Source organism: Nycticebus coucang, chromosome 4 (assembly GCF_027406575.1).
Source record: "Nycticebus coucang isolate mNycCou1 chromosome 4, mNycCou1.pri, whole genome shotgun sequence".
In the NCBI taxonomy this organism is placed as follows: Eukaryota; Metazoa; Chordata; class Mammalia; order Primates; family Lorisidae; genus Nycticebus; species Nycticebus coucang.
Genome location: NC_069783.1, coordinates 105,779,989 through 105,800,113, shown reverse-complemented (window position 1 = coordinate 105,800,113; position 20,125 = coordinate 105,779,989). Strand labels below are relative to the sequence as shown.

Below are 20,125 nucleotides of genomic sequence, written 5' to 3'. Positions count from 1 at the left end.
TGATGCCACGGCACTCTACTGAGGGCAACAAATGAGACTGTCTCAAAAAAAAAAAAAATGCTCTGCGCTTGTAGCTCAAGTGGCTAAGGCACCAGCTACATACACCAGAGCTGGTGGGTTTGAATCTAGCCCAGGCCTACCAAACAATAATGACGGCTACAACCATAAAACAAACCGGGCATTGTGGTGGGTACCTGTAGTCACAGCTATTTGGGAGGCTAAGGCAAGAGAATCGCTTGAGCCCAGGAGTTGGAGGTTGCTGTGAGCTGTGATGCCATGGCACTCTACCCAGGGCAACAGCTTGAGGCTCTGTCTCCCAAAAAAAAAAAAAAAATAGTGTGGTCACCATTGTCTTTGTAAAGAGGGAGTTGAGAGTACAGGCTCTGGGGGTAAGTGGCCCCTTCCACGGTGTTGTGACCCAGGATGTATTTCCTGTGGACTGGAGTTCTCAGAGCAGGACCTGAGACTGGAGGCCTAGGACAGACTCACACAGTAGCAGCAGTGGTGGTGGCAAGCAGTTAATCATGATCCCTGAAAACTTTGCTGTTTTCTAGTTAGGTTGATTTAGAATCTTTTAAGTTTTATTTCAGATTCTTTGTGGCATTTTATTTTGTATTTTTTTTTTTTTTTTTTTTTTTTTGAGACAGAGCCTCAGGCTGTCACCCTGGGTAGAGTGCTGTGGCATCGCAGCTCACGGCAACCTCCAACTCCTGAGCTTAAGCGATTCTCTTGCTTCAGCCTCCCAAGTAGCTGGGACCACAGGCGCTCGCCACAACACCCAGCTATTTTTTTGGTTGCAGCCAGCATTGTTGTTTGGTGGGCCCAGGCTGGATTTGATCCCGCCAGCTCAGGTGTATGTGGCTGGTGCCTTAGTCGCTTGAGCCACAGGCAGCGAGCCTATACTTTTTTTTGAGACAGAGTCTGACTTTGTCACCTCCATAGAGTGCTATGGTGTCATAGCTTACAGCAACCTCAAACTCTTGGGCTCAAGCAATCCTCTTACCTCAGCCTCCCAAGTAGCTGGGACTCCAGGCACCCGCCACAACACCCAGCCGTTTTTTTTTTTTTTTTTTTTTTTGTAGAGACAGAGTCTCACTTTATGGCCCTCGGTAGAGTGCCGTGGCCTCACACAGCTCACAGCAACCTCCAACTCCTGGGCTTAAGCGATTCTCCTGCCTCAGCCTCCCGAGCAGCTGGGACTACAGGCGCCCGCCACAACGCCCGGCTATTTTTTGGTTGCAGTTTGGCCGGGGCTGGGCTTGAACCCGCCACCCTCGGTATATGGGGCCGGCGCCTTACTGACTGAGCCACAGGCGCCGCCCAACACCCAGCCGTTTTTAGAGACGAGGTCTCGATCTTGCTCAGGCTGGTCTGGAACTCCTGAGCTCCAACAATCCATCCCCCTCAGCCTCCCAGATTTATTTAAGTTATACTTAAAGAATATCTAGAGATTCTTTTAGAGGTCCTAGAATACCTTGGAAAACTTTTTTAAAGTGAGGAAAGTGATAGAATGCGACAGCTCCATTGAGGGTCAGAGGATTGTCTCTGTCAAACCAACAACATAGAGCATCCTCATAGCTAGTCCTACAACATTAGATAAATGAAAAGTCTACTTTGGACCTATTTGGACCACAACGTTAGAATGAGTTGTAGATCCACAATTAAAGACTAGTTTAAAATTTATGGCTTTATGTTTTTTTAAGAGCAGATCAAAAGAGTCATTGTAAAGAAATCTCTCTTCACCTAATCTCTCTTAAAAAATAAAAAAAAGCAACTCCAAGAATTTTACTTTTTGAAAAGCTTTGAACCTTTAAATAAATTGAAAGAATAATAAGACAACCCTATTGCACCAGCCTTGTCACCTGTGCGTATGACCACTTGCAAACAAGGGACAGCTCTCCCCTGAGTGCTCCTGCATGTGTTTCCAAAAAGGACGTTGATGACAGTATGTTCTCTGCAGGCCATAGGCACATTTCTGTGTTCCCAAATGTCTTTCATAGCTGGTTTTTCCCTGAGTACAGAACGGGCATTTTTCTGACTTTAATGACATTGACATTTCTGAGAGTCCAGGCCATTATTCAAAACTAATTCTCTGTTTGTAGTCACTGAGTTTATTTGTTTTTCTGTGGAAAGCAGCATTCTGAATTCAGATTTTTACCATTCTGCTAGAGGCTGAATCAGCTTTCTGAGCCTGAGGCAAGAGTAAGACTCTGGGTTTAAAAAAAAAAAGAAAAGAAAAAAATGCTGCAAAAAATATTTTAGCTTATTTATTATATTAGATGGCTGCATGTGTGTGTTCTAATAAGATTCCTGATGAAACTCGGTCACCACTGTGATATTTGTCATTAAACCACACTTTTCCCATCTGCTGTGTTGCCTCATCACAGCTGCCGGAATCATTTTCTTACAAACATGGAGTAGGCTACATATGTACTTGGGCTTTTTTTTTGGCCGGGGCTGGGTTTGAACCCACCACCTCCCGTACATGGGGCCAGCACCCTACTCCTTGAGCCACAGGAGCTGCCCCATGTGTGACTTCTCTTACCTTTCTTGATTCCAAGCATTGATTTTGAATCTGTAAAACATAGAAATGAGTGTTTAAATTACTCGGGTGATCTCCCTGGGGTGGGTATGTATGTATTGTGTATACAGATTGTAGCTTCTAAGCTATTTCAACAGAAATATAACAGTAGTAGCAGATGGTGGTGATAAATGTCTTTAATTGCTTTGAAACAAAAATACTTAAACTGGCATTATCATAAATAAGATTCAAACTTGAAAATATTTTTATTCTAAACAACCTCTGGGGACAGGTTACCCTTGACCTTAATAAGTATTGTAATGTACCTGTTGCTCACAGGTGTTGGAAAATTTGACTCAACTACTTATATGTAGAATTCTTAGAGTCCAAGAGGACTCAAGACAGGCTTGGGTTTGGCCACCTCATGCTCTGGACGAGCAAATCTGTGAGGCTAAGAGAGTCAGCGTTATGAGAGCTCCTGGTAGTTCATGTATGTTGGGGCTGGGACCAGCCCAGGCCAGCAAGGAGGGGCACACGGTGGGCATAGGGACACTACAGGGTACAACCCTTGCAAGGAATATTACTGCCTCATATCTGCTCACTGCAAACTGCCATGGTGCTACTTATTTGCCTTAAAAACAGACACTTTTCTATTTTTATTTGCTTTTCGTAACAGTAACATATCCATATGATTAAAAGTTCAAATGCTGGCGGCGCCTATGGCTCAGTGAGCAGGGCGCCGGCCCCATATACAGAGGGTGGCGGGCTCAAACCCGGCCCCGGCCAAACTGCAATAAAAAAAAAATAGCCGGGCGTTGTGGCGGGCGCCTGTAGTCCCAGCTACTCGGGAGGCTGAGGCAGGAAAATCGCCTAAGCCCAGGAGTTGGAGGTTGCTGTGAGCTGTGTGACGCCACGGCACTCTACCGAGGGCAATAAAGTGAAACTCTGTCTCTACAAAAAAAAAAAAAAAAGTTCAAATGCTAGAGAAAGGTTTAAAATGAAATTCCAATGGAAATGACTTTGTAAATTTATGTTGAGGGTTTTATTGTGGTAAAATATTTACAACGTGAAGCTAACCATTTTAGCCCTTTTTCTTTTTCTTTTTCTTTTTTTTTTTTTTTCCAGTTTCTGGCTGGGGCTGAATTTGAACCCACCACAAGTATACAGTTTAGCGACAAGTATATTCACATGGTGAAACCATTACCACCATCCATCTCCAGGACTCCACCTCCATTATGTCCATCCATCTTCCAAAACTAAAACTCTTTGGCCATTAGGCAATAATCCTGTTCCTCCTTCTCCCAGGTCCTGGCAGCTCCTGTTCTTTTTTCTTTCTTTCTGTTTTTTTTTTTATTAGAGACAGAGCCTCACTCGCCACAAGGCCCAGCTATTTGTCGTCGTTGTTGTTGTTGTTGTAGTTGGGCCGGACTCAAACCCGCCACCCTCAGTATATGGAGCCAGCGCCCTACCCACTAAGCCACAGGCGCCACCCAAGCCCCTGTTCTTATTGTCACTGTGTATCTGACTGTCAGGGTATCTCACATAATTGGGATCCTACAGTATTTTTGTCCTTTTTAATGTTTTCAAAGTTCATTCACATTTTAGCATGTGTCAGAATTTTCTGAATTCCATTGTATCTGTATGCCACATTTTTCTTATATATTGTGGAGGGGGAAATATGTGTTTATATGCTATTTAGAATACTATAGAAGGATAATATTGGTAACTCATGCCTGTAATCCAAGTATTTGGGGAGGCCGAAGTGGGAAGATCACTTAAGCCCAGGAGTTGGCAGCTGCAGTGAAGCTATGATGATGCCACTGCACTCCAGCCTAGGCAACAAGAGTGAGACTCTGTCTCAAACAAACAAACAAAAATTTACAATAATGAGACCATTCCCTATCCATTATTCTGACATCTCACTTTGGTCTCTTGTAGTGGAGATCTTTCTGTATCAATGCTTAGGTAATGCCTGGGTGTATTAGACACTCAGTAAATATTTATTGACTGAGTGACTATAAGTAATTTATCCTTAAATCATCTTTGTTTTGTTTTTCTTGAACTAAGATCTCACTATGTTGCCCACCCTGGTCTCAAACTCCAGGGCTTAAACAATTCTTCTACTTCCGTCTCCTTAGTAGCTGGGACTATAGGCAGGAGCTGCCATGTCCAGTGGAATTGGTTTTTTAATTTGAGATACAGCTAAATTGGCCTCCAAAAGGATTGTAGCAATTTTGTTTGCCTCCACAGGGTGTGAAAGTAAGTTTGCTCATCCCCCTGTCAATATCCATTATCATCAACCTTTAATTCTTATCAGTCTGATGGATGGGAAAATGGTGTCTGCTTTGATTTGCATATTTTAGTTGTAAGTGATACCAAATAACGTTTTCACTGTTTCTTGCCAATTTTTGCTGCCTTATGAACTGGCTTCTTTGTAGCCTTTGCCTATTTCTGTTCTGGTTGTCTTTGTCTCTGCTATTTTGTGTTAGTTCTTTGTCATCAATATTACGAACATTTTTCCCTTTTGTACATTTTGATCTGCCACACTTGGAATTTATTTCAGCTTGAGAAGCTTAGAGCCAGACCTAGCACATTCACTAAACCATATATCTTCTCCATGTTAATTTGAAGAGCCTGCTTTGTTGTATACTAAATTCTCGTTTATACTTGATCAATTTCTGCACACTTGTCCGTTCAGTTCCAGCATTCATTAGGAGAAGTGATCTCACATATTCAGGTACAACTTACAGGATGTGTTATGGTGTGCTTATTAGCCTGGGAAGATATTATGTAAAATGTGTTAAGGAATATGCATAAGCAGTGTTAAAAGCCTATGTATATAGTACCTTCATTCTTGGGATGTATGTATGCTCTTAATTCAGAATGAAGGGAAATCAGAAGACTCCATTGAACACTTTAACATAGTCATTTTCATATTAACAGCAGATGTCAAGACTTTTTTTGAGATTCCAATAATTTTTTCAAGTTACTGATCCTTCCAAGTTTACTAGTTCAACAAAAGTTTGGAAAGGAAATAAGAACAAGAATCAGCCTGTGTTTGCAGAGTCTCCATTATGTTCAAGTTGCCGTGGCACTTTGGGATATGAATCAGAAGCTTGTTTGCTAACCATTGGCCATAAAATTACATTCGTGACATCAATGTTGGCACATGAGCATTTCCAGCAGGATAGTCCCTTAGGCCCCCTGCCCAGAAGGTAGAGGCTCTGAGAACAGGGGTAAGGGAGTTTCACAGTGGGGCCTTGCAGAGCTGTGGCATCTGGGAAAGGTGACAGAATAGTAAGGGCACTCAAGGGCCAAAAACCCTCAAGTCCTCAAGTGGTAGAGGACAGTCATGCCCACTTGGGCAGCAGCTTTCTCCAGCAAAACTGGATGGTGGCAGGAGGCAGGTGGGGAGAACCTGCGGTGTCCAAATAAGTGTGAAGCTTTAAGAGCAGTGTTGTCATCTAGGATTGTCCGGTCTCATACTTATTGTGGTGTTACTTTGCAAATAAGATTCTTTCATTTTCAAATGCAATCAAACATAAAGTCAATCTGCTGTTCAGTAGTTCATTTTGCTACCGCAGGAAATAATTGTTGCTAGTTCATGTGCTAATTTCTTACGAAATACTTGGTTGTGATAAAAGCACTAATCAATATTATCTTCCAGTGCTAACAAAAGTGGGCAATAAGCTTTTAAATACTTTCATAAATGACTATTTTTCGGAAGTTCCTCTTTGATGTCTTCCAGACGTTACTTAAACTCACATGTCTGCTGCCGCCCCCAAATACACATCTAGTGATGATTTAGGTTTTGATCACTTTTGCTAGATTCTCAAAATTACATCACAGGTGGGGCGTGGTGGCTCACTCCTGTAATCCTACCACTGTGGGAGGCCGAGGCAGATGGATTGCTTGAGCTCATGAGTTCAAGACCAGCCTGAGCAACTTTGAGACCCTGTCTCAAATAAATAGCCAGACATTGTGACAGGCACCTGTAGTCCCGGTTACTCAGGAGACAGAGGCAAGAGGATCTTTTGAGCCTAAGAGTTTGAGGTTGCTATGAGCTATAATGCCACAACACTCTACTGGGGGCAACAAAGTGAGACTCTGTCTCAAAAAAAAAAAAAAAAAAATTACATCCCAAAGGCAACCTGGCATCCCAATTCAAGTGGTACTTGAGTGAAGATACCATGCAGTCAGGATTGGAGGTGCTTTTCTTTTCAGAGACATGACATATCCTGCAACCAAGGGTATCACCTTTCACAACAGAGGGTTGTAGGATGGTGCTCACAGAAGTTTTGGGAGTGAATCTCTTTGACCCTGATAGCCTGGTTTATGTCATGTCCTTCTTAATCACAGCACCATGGCCAGGGAGGGTGGAACTTTCTGGTCCATATCTACATCCTGGAAGGAGTGGCCTTCATCCAAAATTCACAATTCAAAGATCAGGCAGACCCAAGGAGAGGAACTAAGGCGAGGAAGACCTGCCCCTGCAGGTGCAGATTTGCCAGCACCATCCTTTGTTCCCACTGGCTCTGGACAGGGAGTGAGGGCTTTCAGGGGCCACTCCAGTGAGACAGAAGGTGGGAGAGGGGGATTGCTGCCTGGAGGCCAGGCCGAACATGAACAGTTTTCCTAAATCTTAAACCCAGCCCTCGAGGCATAAAATGATAAATTGTAGATCTCTCCCTGTGTCTGGAGGTTGTGGCCTGTAAGAGTGGACTGAGGATGAACCTTTCTCAGGGAAGAGGGGAGGGCTGAGGCGGATGGCTGTAGCCTTAACATGAATAGCTCTTTACACGGCACAGGCAGTTCTTGATCTGGATACTGGTGCTCCTATTGTGAAAATTCATCACTTACGCATTTATGATTTGTACGCACTTCTGTTCCTGTGTGATACTCAGTTAAAAATCAGAGAGGAACCCCATTTAGTTCAGGCCAGTTCTCAACCTTCCTAATGCCGCGACCCTTTAATACAATTCCTCATGTTGTGGTGACCCCCAACCATAAAATTATTTTCGTTACTACTTCATAACTAATTTTGCTACTGTTATGTATCGTAATGTAAATATCTGATATGCAGGATATATTTAGGCAACCCCTGTGAAAGAGTCGTTCGACTCCCAAAGGGATCGCGACCCACAGGTTGAGAACCGCTGGTTTAGACCTTTAAAAATTATTTTCAGGGAGGCACCTGTGGCTCAGTGAGTAGGGTGCCAGCCCTATATACTGAAGGTGGCGGGTTCGAACCTGGCCCCAGCCAAACTGCATCAAAAAATAGCCAGGCATTGTGGCAATCACCTGTAGTCCCAGCTACTTGGGAGGCTGAGGCAAGAGAATCGCCTAAGCCCAAGAGCTGGAGGTTGCTGTGAGCTGTGATGCCACGGCACTCTACTGAGGGAGATAAAGTGAGATTCTGTCTCTAAAAAATAAATAAATAAAAATTATTTTCAGAGTAGTACAGAGGTTCATAAAAAACCTAATGTTAGAAGTTTGAGAATCTTAAGAAGAAACAGGTTTTCTTTTTCTTTTTTTTTTTTCTTTTGTAGACACAGAGTTTCACTTTCTCGCCCTCAGTAAAGTGCCGTGGTGTCACACAGCTCACAGCAACCTCCAACTCCTGGGCCTAGGCGATTCTCCTGCCTCAGCCTCCCGAGTAGCTGGGACTACAGGCGCCCGCCACAACGCCCGGCTATTTTTTTGTTGTTGTTGTTGTTACAGTTTGGCTGGGCCGGGTTTGAACCCGCCACCCTCGGTATATGGGGCCAGCGCCCTGCTTACTGAGCCACAGGGGCCGCCCGAAACAGGTTTTCTTTTTCTAACATATTGTCTTTATTACTGTGCTCCTTTCATTAAATGGAGCTGCCTATATCCTGGAATAAGAGCTGCTGCAAATGGGATGATGCCTGCTTAGTCCTTAAGTATCCAAGGAGTCACTTTCCTAGAGCTGCCAGGGAGGTCTTTTTAGATAGCCACAGAGAAGACATGGGCCTTGCTATATTATTGGTGTGAGGAACTCAATGTCAAAATGTTATATATATATATATATATATTTTTTTTTTTTTTTTTTTTGTAGTTTTTGGCTGGGGCTGGGCTTTAACCCGCCACCTCCAGCATATGGGGCTGGCACCCTACTCCTTCGAGCCACAGGTGCCACCCTATTAATATATGTTATGTAACATATTTATATAAATAAATATGTAAATGTTATAAAAATATATTTTTTTGTTTGTTTTTTTGGGACAGAGTCTCAAGCTGCTGCCCTGGGTAGAGTGCGGTGGCATCACAGCTCACAGCAACTTCAAAATCTTCGGCCTAATCGATTCTCTTGCCTCAGCCTCCCAAAGCTGGGACCACAGGTGCCTGCCACAACACCTGGCTATTTTTTGTTGCAGTTGTCATTGTTGTTTAGCTGGCCCATGCTGGGCTTGAACCCACCAGCTTCGATGTGTATGTGGCTGGCGCCATAACCACTGTGCTACGGGTGCCAAGCCATAAATATATATTTTTAAATGTCATATTTTCCCTGTTAATACCTAGATATTTACCTTTGTTCTTAGGAAGCCAGTGCTATGCCCTGTCCTCTAGCAACTGGGGGCAGACCTCTGCCTACTTTAGAAGTTAAACCACCTGAAAGGTCTTCAAGCAAAAGCAAGGATCCACCAAGAGAAGAAGAAAAAGAAAAGAAAAAGAAAAAGCACAAAAAAAGGTCTCGAACAAGATCACGTTCTCCCAAGTATCACTCATCGTCCAAATCCAGGTCTAGATCACACTCAAAAGCAAAGCATTCTCTTCCCAGTGCCTACCGGACTGTGCGGCGGTCTAGGTGGGTGTGCAGGGCGGCGCCCTCTGCTGCTGTGGTCCCTGTGTCTGTGTGCACGAGGTGTGTCCTGCTGCTGATACCCAGGAGAGCTGGGTGGAGAGTTTGAAATAAGTGCAGCTTTCATTACGCAGATGCGTGTGGGTGTGCATGTGTGTGTCCTACAAGTCCAAGTAAGATCTTTTAAAACTATTTTTTGTTTTATACTTAACTTTTCAAAGCTCATCAACTACTGCCAGATTTAAAAAGTGGATTTATTTAAATTTTAACAGGTCCTGGAAGCAAGTCTAGCATATTTGCTGAATATGTGAAAAATTCACAGGGTAGTATGTCAGGAGTCCTTGTTTTGTTTGTATGAATGAATTTTCTCATGCTAACTTCATTCAATTGTCTAAGTTTTCAAGACAGAAGAAATCTCCTACCACTTGGTGTATATTGGGATTCTCCTGCACAGCATCTGCCAATGCACATAGAATAGAGGAGAGTGCAAATCTATCTCATGTGATCCATCTGCTTCTGCACACCTCCTGCTAAGAGTCACTGCTGAACCATAAGCCTTCATCACCAGGAGCCAGTTTTTGAAAAAGCACCTTCATGTTTCTGGCAACAGAAATAAAAAAAACATTTAAGGGTCTTAGAATTTACTGCTTATTAAAACGGTTTTAAAAACAGTGGCTCTCTTGCAGGAGGTTCGGAAAGGCACATACTATCTTTAGGACTCCCATCAGACTTTTGATTTGTTGCATTGCTTGAGTCTTCTGAGTCTCTCTAACACAGCACTGGTGTTGTTGTGATCTGGTTTTTCTTCTATAAATGATGTTAGGTCTTTTCCATAGGAAAAATGCAGATCCCCTGTATGCTTTATGTTTTTAAAAAAAAAAAGCATAGACTGGGCATGGTAGCACAAGCCTGTAATTCCAGCACTTTTGGAGGTCGAGGCTAGAGGTTTGTTTGAGGTCAGGAGTTCAAGATTAGTCTGAGCAACATAGCAAAACCCCATCTCTACAACACATAGAAAAATTAGCCAAGTGTGGTGGTACACACCTGTAGTCTCAGCTACTTGGGAGGCTGAGACAGGAGGTTGGTTTGAGCCCAGGAGTTTGATGTTGCTGTGAGCTAAGCTGATGCCACTGCCCTTATGTTCAGGCAACAAAGTGAGACTATCTCTAAAAACGCATACACACACACACACACATAATTTTACACATTTGCCTCTGAATATACTCTAAAAATAACATGATTTCCTTATTCTTAGCAGACCAACCTCTAAAAGTTTGATAAGTATTTATACAAACTTTTCTGCAATGAAATTGGATTTGCCTCCGTGATAAATTTGATCTTCACTATCTGCATTTTTGCTAGTTCTTTAGAAATTTCATCACTTCAGGCGGCGCCTGTGGCTCAGTGAGTAGGGCGCCAGCCCCATATGCCGAGGGTGGCGGGCTCAAACTCAGCCCCGGCCAAACTGCAACCAAAAAATAGCCGGGCGTTGTGGCGGGCGCCTGTAGTCCCAGCTGCTCGGGAGGCTGAGGCAAGAGAATCGCGTAAGCCCAAGAGTTAAGAGGTTGCTGTGAGCCGTGTGACGCCAGGGCACTCTACCCGAGGGCAGTACAGTGAGACTCTGTCTCTACAAAAAAAAAAAAAAAAGAAATTTCATCACTTCTTGCTCTTATGCACACAAGAATAAAAACTTATTTTTTAATTAAATGAACAGCTTTGCTGATACATCCCAGGAATTTCTATTATTTATCAAAACTTTTTAAAAATTTCTTATTTGAAAAAGTTTCCTGTGACATTATGAAGATAAATAATATAGGCCTAAATAAGCCTTCTCTTGATAAACCATGTTCAGTAAAATTCTTCCCAGTTATTCTTTTCATAGAGCTCAAACAAAAAGAAGTATAATTCCTTCATAAATCTCTAATCTTAGGGGTTGGTAATTGTGAAGAGATTTGCTGAAGTTTAATGTCAACTGTTTAGCAAACATAGTAGATTCTGATGCCTAATATTTAAATATATCCCATCTATTCAGTTTTAAAGAAAGATGATATATTCATAAGCTTTCCTCCTGATTATTTTATTTGGATTAGGAAGTATTTATTTAACACTTGGAATTTTAAGTTCTAAGTTTTATGTTCTTTTTGTTGACTAATTGGTAATAGATTGAGTTATTTTATATTGATCTTTTTTTTAATTTTTTTACTTTATATCATTTTTATGTATTCAGTACTAACAAGAATAAGGAGCAAAATTTTGCTATTTTAAGTTAACTAGTAAGTCAGCTCTTTCGTGTTTGATTTTGCAGTTCAGGTAAAATACGAATAGAGAGTGCAACTTTATTTTTAAATGAGAGTAATAACATGAAATCTTCCAAGTGTTAAATTGTCCAGCACATTTTGGCCAGCACTGACCCCTGCGATGGCAGGTGCCTCATGCATCACTGGACACTGAGGATGACTAGAGACCTGCTTTCCTGTGGTCTCTGGATCCTGAGGTCGTTTCTCACCTTCACCTTTCCTCATGGAATTCTGCCTCTGCACCTCTGAGGATGGGGAACCCACACCCACTGGGAGGGCTATGTTTTTCTAAGCAGGGTACAGATTCGCTCCTCAGTCCAAACTCCATCTCAGCATCAACCCTCTCCAGCAGTCAAAGTGTTAAAACAAAACAATTACAAATGGGAGGAGAATGATCTCCTCTGTAATATGAATTATTGAAGTATAAAAAGTAACTAAATTTTAGCCAAAATATTGAAAGTGCTAATGATAATTGTCATCATTTTTTCTTCAACTATCTGTCTTTTCAGATAGAATAACCACTCATAGATGTAGCGTCTACATAGGACATAGCAGACTTGCTTCTTGGGCCTGATGTGATCTAATTGATTGTTTTTAATGACCTCTTTCAGCCCCAAGTAGAATATTGCAGTTGTTGATATGTCTAATTGTGGCAGTATGGTACGTGGAATGTATATATTAAAATTATATATATATTGTAGAGTTAAGATTAGAAAGCCCTTTTATATCATAAAGAATTTTTATTTCATGTCTATACTATCCTCATTTAAAGCCACATTTATTCAGTGTGTCTAAATTATAGGTTATCCTAGATCTCCAAAGGCAAATTAATCATAGAAAAATCTTAGCTTCGGAAAACTAGTATGTTGCCTCTCAAAAATCATACTGATTATGACAAGGTAGTATTTAGTGTCTTTTAAATTAACATTGATAAAAGTATAACACTTTTTTCTATTGTATTTCTGTATCACATCAAGTTCTGTATCTTAATTGAATGAACACATACTCATGCAATTTATTTACTGCCTTAAATTAAAATTTAATTTTAATGGTTTAGGTATTTTTAAACTAGAAACTAAGTTTATTTTTAACTTTGGGTAAAATTACCTGTGGTATTCATTTCAGAGCTAGTCCAGCCTTGGGAGGGGGTCTAGACCGTTCTTTGTTTTAAGATATCTTCCAGTACTGAGGATCTATTTGATAAAGGTATATTTCTTTGTAGAAATTAACTCCCCAAGTACTTTGGGTGGTGGAAGGGGGCAGATTAATATGACATTTTTAAGAGTTTTATTTTAACATTCAAAAAGAATTCAAGCAGGCAAAATTGGGATTATATTGTAGTTTGAAGTTCACGATTCCTCACAGTCCTTTTCCCTGTGATAAACTGTATGGCAAACCAATAGAAGAAATTAATTTCATCTCCTAATCCTCCTCCTTAAAGGGGGAGACGGGATGCTTGGCGTTTCCCATGTGGTAAGATTTATCATGCTCCTCTGAATTGGAACCAAACCCTGTTAAAGCCACAAGGCATCTACACTTCACAAAATAGGAAAGAAGCAGCGAGAGCAGGCAGTTTGCCAAGCTCAGGAAATGATGATGTATTTGTAGGTAAAATTTCATCCACAGTTTAAACTTTAGAGAAATGAAAAGTTGAGAGTCCCCTGGTCATCCCAGCTGGGTTAGACCCAGACCCGGAGCTTGTTCATGTGTTCAGTCTCAGGACCCGTGAGTAGGAAGGTAAAAGCAGAAAGTGGATCAGGGGAAACAGTTAAATATTGGTTCAAAGAAGCTAGTTATAAATATTATCATTCAGATAAAATTTCTGGAATTTTATCATTGATAAAAGTCTCATGCCTTTATTTTAAAGCAAATAGTAATGATTATTCAGGAAGAACTGAATTGCATTACACTTGAAAGTTTTTAATTCAGAGTGTCATTTTTAAGAAGGCCTCTGGTCACATTATACAGATGATTTACTTATAAAATGGAATTCTTGTTTCTTGCCCTGTGTGTCAATATGAAAAGCCTAATTAACAGAAGAAAAGGCATTAAAGCTTCTTTAATTAAAGTAAAACTTAAAGAATTATTTAATGGTATTTATGCCCCCAATTCTGACGTGGGCTTTTGTCCCAAATAACCTACAATCTACTTATAACAGCCACTTCACCTTAAAGAAATCTAATCCTAAAAGCCACTACAAGATGATGTTGTATTTCAAAGTTATGAGTTTGCAGGCATTAAAAACTAATTTATTTTTCCTGATTATTGAGTCTATTGTAGAATTCTGCGTTAAGCATTCCATAGGCGCTATAGCTTTGATTAAGCAGAGCTTTTTTCAGGGATCTGGTAGCGCCCAGCCCGGCACCTTTTACTCTGAATGTGAAGTGTGTGCCTCCGTGTCACAGAGCCACAGCCTCCCCAGGGACACAGAGCAGCTCGGCAGTGACAGCAGGAGCAGAGCAAGGAGCTTATCAGGCAGCCTCGGCCACCAACAGATTTGACTCCCGGAGCTCTTTTGAGGGAAAACCTGGTAAAATGTCAAGGTGTCTAACTGACCTCGCCTTTGTAATCTGTTATATAAATCTTAGGAAAGGTCTGGGAAGAAATCAAAACCATTTATAAGTTAACAGGCAGTGATGCCAGAGCCGCCCTGCAGTGGGCAAGGCCACAAGCCGTGGTATGTCAGGGCTACTCAGGGCCTTCCCTAGGACACCAGAGGGTGGAACATGATCACACACTCATCTGCAGAGCAGCAGCCAGTGTTGTTGGGGGGTGGGTTGTTTTAATTTAAATGATGCGATGTAGAACTTTTTTAAATGGCAAAATCAAACCATTCTTTATATTGTTTTTGAGTGGGTTGTCATGGGAACAGAATGAAAAGAAATGGTGGGGTTTTTTTTCCAAATTTCTGCTTACTGCAGGTCTTCCCAAAATAGTAACTTTACTGAATTAATACAGAACTAAAGTAAAAGTCCTGAACCCATCACTAAGGGGGCCACATTAGGGACCTTGACCCTGAATGGGTGAGGGGGGCTTACCCGTCTTCATTGCCCTGTGTGGGTTATGTCACTGCACCAATGGAATCTTCTCAGGCACACGAAAAGGAAGAATAAATATTAACAGATGGTTTTGTAGCCACAAAATCTCATAAACTGAAATCATTTAGCTTAAAGTATCATGAGAGTGGCATATTCTGATTTGGACTGGAGGTTTTAGGCTTCATGCCAGTACCTGCAGCCTCTTCTTGATCATTAATGCTGAGAAGCCAGAGAGTAGTGTGAGCAAAAGAAGTTTCCAGGCGACCCTCTAACTTCATTGCCTTAGGTTTCTTCTTACTGCCACTGTTCAAACAAGTAGAACAGATTCACTGGAATTTCATTGCCTTTTCTGTCCAGATGTTGACAGACATGTAAATGAGCCAGAATTTATAGGGAAATGGAAGAGGCAGAAGCATGAAGAAGGGAGACAGCGGCCTGAGCTGGCTGTGAGTGCACAATCAAACCTTGACTGGTAGAGAATTGGTGGCCCTTGGCCATTTGAAACAGCAGCACGTGCTCCAGCCTCTGAGTAAATTTTGTGCATTGGGTGGAAGTTTAGCAATGGTATACCAAGCGTATGGCGCAGGGAGAGTGAGTTTTGCAGCAGGAGAGTTGTGAGGTGGGTAGGGCCTCGGAGTCCCTGGGTCTGCAGACGTGTGAGCTCAGCCTTCACTGTAGGGAGAGGGACAGACACAGCCACCAGCCAGACTGCAGAATGAAACACTGCCTCTCCCCTGTCTAGGTCGCGCTCACGGTCCCCTCGGAGGAGAGCCCACTCTCCGGAGAGAAGAAGGGAAGAAAGAAGTGTCCCCACTGCATACCGCGTGAGCAGCAGCCCTGGGGCCAGCCGGAAAAGGACCCGCTCCAGGTAAGCCTAGAGGTGTGCTGGTGGGCACAGCCGTCCTTCCAGAGTTCCCTGGCAGAAAGGGGGCCTGCATATTTGGTGTTGGCATTTGTGTGGGGTATCAGGGAGGTGCTGAGCTGTCACTGCTGCATGGGCCATACCTGCCTCAGGGCACACCTATATGCACTCCCAGGGGTCTGGCTCTGCCTCTGTCTGGCTTCAGGTCCTGTTTCCCTCAGCTCCCGTGCCCTCTGACCTCCCATCCCTCATAGAACATGTTTTCATTTTAAGAAGAGTACAGGCTCGGCACCTATAGCTCAAGTGGCTAAGACACCAGCCACATAAACCAGAGCTGGCGGGTTCAGATGCAACCCAGGCCCGCCAAACAACAATGACAGCTATAACTGAAAAATAGCTGGGTGTTGTGATAGGCACCTGTAGTCCCAGCTACTTTGGAGGCTGAGGCAAGAGGATTGCTTAAGCCCAGGAGTTTGAGGTTGCTGTGAGCAGTGATGCCACGTTTCTCTACCCAGGGTGACAGCTTGAGGCTCTGTCTCAGAAAAAAAAAAAAAGTAGCCGGGCACTGTGGCTGGCACCTATAGTCCCAGCTACTTGAGAGGCTGAGGCAGGAGAATCGCTTAAGCCCAGAAGTTTAAGGTTGCTGTGAGTTGTGACACCACGGCACTCTACCAAGGGTGACATAATGAAACTGTCTCAAAAAAAAAAAAAAAACTACATGTTAGACTTGATTCCTTAAGTAACTTAACATCTGAAATTACATCACCTTTGGTGTATGTAAAAGGCATGGTCTAAAATTAATTCCTTATAGCAAAAAATTTCTTTTAACAGAAGAGTTCTTGCTTTGCCCTCAAATTAACCTTTGCATTAAAAGAGAGATTGTGGGAGAAGATGGTGATTATGTTACAAGTGAGCAATGCCCTACAGCCACACACCACATCAGAACTGGTTTGATCTTCTAACATTATCACCGAGACCATAATAAGTCATACAAAAGAAGTTAAGATTGAGCTACCCTGCCCAAATAGATGGAATTAAACCTGTGACCTGAGCAGTTCCTGTGGCTCAGTGGGTAGGGCGCCAGCCCCGTGTACCAAGGGTGGCAGGTTGGAACTCGGCCCTGGCCAAACTACAACAACAAAAAAATAGCCGGGCGTTGTGGCAGGCACGTGTTGTCCCAGCTACTCAGGAGGCTGAGGCAAGAGAATTGCCTAAGCCCAGCAGTTGGAGGTTGCTATGAGCTGTGATGCAACAGCACTCTACCGAGGGTGACTAAGTAACACTGTGTCTCAAAAAAAAACCTGAAACATAACTTCAAATTGTAATCTGTGGTTAATTCAGGAGGACTCAATAGAGGTGAATATATATGCAATTACAGTAGATTTTACTGTCTATAAATCCAGAATGTTTTATTACCCATTAAATTGTATTACTGCTATAGTCAGCTATATCCCTCCATCCTGCTGCCTCCACATAGGGGTGAGGCCTCAGTGCAGTGGCATGTGACTGATTCATCCATGAAGTCATCGTCACTTTAATCCTTTAAACATCCCCCAGACGAGGGGGGAAGTTGCTGATACCCAGATTCAAAGGATTATTTCTACAAACTAATGATTGCCTCTTCTTTCAACAACTTAATTTTTTTTTTTTGTAGAGACAGAGTCTCACTTTATGGCCCTCGGTAGAGTGCCATGGCATCACACAGCTCACAGCAACCTCCAACTCCTGAGTTTAAGCGATTCTCCTGCCTCAGCCTCCCGAGCAGCTGGGACTACAGGCGCCCGCCACAACGCCCAGCTATTTTTTGGTTGCAGTTCAGCCGGGGCCGGGTTTGAACCCGCCGCCCTCGGTATATGGGGCCGGCGCCTTACCAACTGAGCCACAGGCGCCGCCCTCAACAACTTAATTTTGAAAAATTTTTTAACTTATTGGAAAGTTTTTTTTTTTGTTTGTTTTTGTAGAGACAGAGTCTCACTGTACCGCCCTCAGGTAGAGTGCCGTGGCGTCACACGGCTCACAGCAACCTCTAACTCTTGGGCTTCCGCGATTCTCTTGCCTCAGCCTCCTGAGCAGCTGGGACTACAGGCGCCCACAACTGCAACTTTTTGTTGCAGTTTGGCCGGGGCTGGGTTTGAACCCGCCACCCTTGGCATATGGGGCCGGCGCCCTACTCACTGAGCCACAGGCGCCACCCTTATTGGAAAGTTTTTAAAACCGGCATGGTGGCATATGTCTTTAGTCCTAGCTACTCATGAGGCTCCAGGCAGGAGGATCACTTCACCCCAGTAGTTTGAGGCTGCAGCGAGGCATGCCTATCAGCAGTCACTGTACTCCATTCTGGGCAACATAGTGAGACTCCCATCGCTGCAAAATTTTTTCAAAATTAGCCAGGTAAGATAGCACACACCTGTAGTCCCACCTGCTCTGGAGGCAGATGCAGTGGATCATTTGAGTCCAGGAATTCAAGGTTGCATTGAGCTATGATGTCGCCACGGCACTCCAGGATAGAGCAACATGGTGAGACCTTTTTTTTTTTTTTTTTTTAAGAAAAAAAAAGGCAGACTGGCGCAGTGGCTCACTGTCTGGGAGGCTGAGGAAGGTGGATTGCTTGAACTCTGGAGTCAAAAACCAGCCTGAGCAAGAGTGAGACCATGTCTCTACTAAAAATAAAAGAACTAGCCAGGGCCAGGTGCTGTGGCCCATGCCTATTACTGTTGTCCTAGCACTGGGAAGCTGAGGTAGGCAGATCACTTGAGCTCATGAGTTCGAGACCAGCCTGAGCAAATAGCAAGACCTCGTCTCTACTAAAAATAGAAAAACTGAGGCAAGAGGATCACTTGAGCCCAAAAGTTGGAGGTTGCTGTGAGCTGTGATGCCATGGTACTTTATGCAGGGTGACAGCTTGATACTCTGTCTCAAAAAAAAAAAAAAAAACCTAGGCGGTGCCTATGGCTCCGACCCCATATGTCGGAGGTGGCAGGTTCAAACCCAGCCCTGGCCAAAAAACGCAAAAAAAAAAAAAAAACCTAGCCAGGTTTGCTACCAGCCACCTATAGTCCCAGCTACTTGGGAGACTGAGGCAAGAGGATTTCTTGAGCCCAAGAGTTTGAGGTTGCTGGGAGCTAAAATGCCATGCCATGGCACTCTACCTAGAGTGCAACAGAGTGAGACTCTGTCTCAAAAAATAATAATAATAAAATAGTTAATAAAATGAATGTGCAAGCTCCAGCTTTTGTAATGCATTTCTCTGACAAAAGCCTGTGTTGGTACCAAAAAGACAAATGAGCCAATTAAAAGGAGGAAAGATGACTCGAAGAGGCTTCACAAAAGAATGTATTTAAATAGCCAATAATCATATGAAAAGATGTTTAATTTCATGAGTCATCGATCAGGGAAGCTTAGATTAAAACCACAGTGAGGTCCTAGACACCGACTAGATGCTAAAAACAAAGGCTGACTCAAATAGGGTTGGCAAGGGCCTGGGCAACTTAACTGGACCCTCAGCCACTGTTGAGGGGAGGCGAGAAATGTTGTGATGACTGTTTTGGTCCTTATTTACCCTTTATATAGTAAACATTTAGCTACAAAAATAACTTGATTGATAGTTGCCAAAATTGGAAACAACCCAAATATCTTTTGTTCTTTTTTTGAAGATACGGGCTGTCTCTCTCTGTCACCCAGGCTTACTGCAGCTCATGGCTCACAGCAGCCACACCCTCCTGGGTTTAGGGATCCGCCTGCCTCAGCCTCTCCAATAGCTGGAACCACAGGCGCCACCACCACGTTTGTCCCCAGTGTCAATTAGCAGGGGAATGAATAAACAACTGATGGTAGATCTATGATGTAATGTTGTTTGTCAGTAAAAATCAGCAAAGGGAGGGTGTACCAGCCTCACTGTGGTCTTAGGACAAAGTGCTGAGTCTCAGGCCAGGCCTTACATCTGCTGGTGGAGGAGAGGTACAGACGGACCAGAGGTGGCCTTAGGGCCTTTGGGGATGATGTGCTCCTGGTGGTGGTAGGGTCTGCCTCTCACCAGGTGAGCACTTGCCAGCTTGGTCTTCATGCTGAAGACTGATAATGATGTACCGTGCACTCCAGCTTTTGAAAGAAATTAATGAATTGCTTAGTTCCTTCAGCAAATTGCGTAGAAAGTTTTGTCATTACCATTTTGGATGTACGCGCATGCTACTAAATATTTTACTTATTTTATTTGGGCTTTTTTTGATATCCCACCATATGTTTGTAGACATGAAAATTGCACACAATTTTTTCAGTTTAGAAAATCACTCTGTATGCAGTTTCTACATCCATGTATCTGTTACTAAGAACAACATCTCCTTTTGTACCCATGTTTCCTCCTTGGTGAGCATGTCCGGCAGGCTTCCAGAAGACCCTGTTACTTACCTATAGCCTGGCTCACCAGGACCACCACCCTCCAGCCACTGGGTTAAGTTGCTAAGCTCCCATCACATCTGGCAAATTCCTTCCTATTTTAGCAAAATAGAGCTGGAAGGCCCCAGGCCTACTGCACTGGCCTATCTATCAGATTGTTTTGTTGACACCAACACAGTCTGCTCTGCCCAGAGA

The 20,125-nt window shown here is 43.1% G+C and overlaps 1 protein-coding gene across 12 annotated transcripts in view; it reads left to right on the top strand.

The window, feature by feature from the left end:
- The window catches only part of SFSWAP (splicing factor SWAP), a 96,041-nt gene that overhangs the window by 71,815 nt on the left and 4,101 nt on the right, over positions 1-20,125 (top strand). For 5 of the 12 annotated variants that reach the window (XM_053587628.1, XM_053587629.1, XM_053587633.1 and 2 more), the window contains 3 exons: positions 9,082-9,347; positions 13,978-14,181; positions 15,419-15,544. In XM_053587628.1, the coding sequence (XP_053443603.1) occupies positions 9,082-9,347; positions 13,978-14,181; positions 15,419-15,544 (596 nt within the window). The remainder of the gene's footprint in view (positions 1-9,081; positions 9,348-13,977; positions 14,182-15,418; positions 15,545-20,125) is intronic. The other 7 variants (XR_008379458.1, XM_053587636.1, XM_053587637.1 and 4 more) reach the window with 5 other exon arrangements.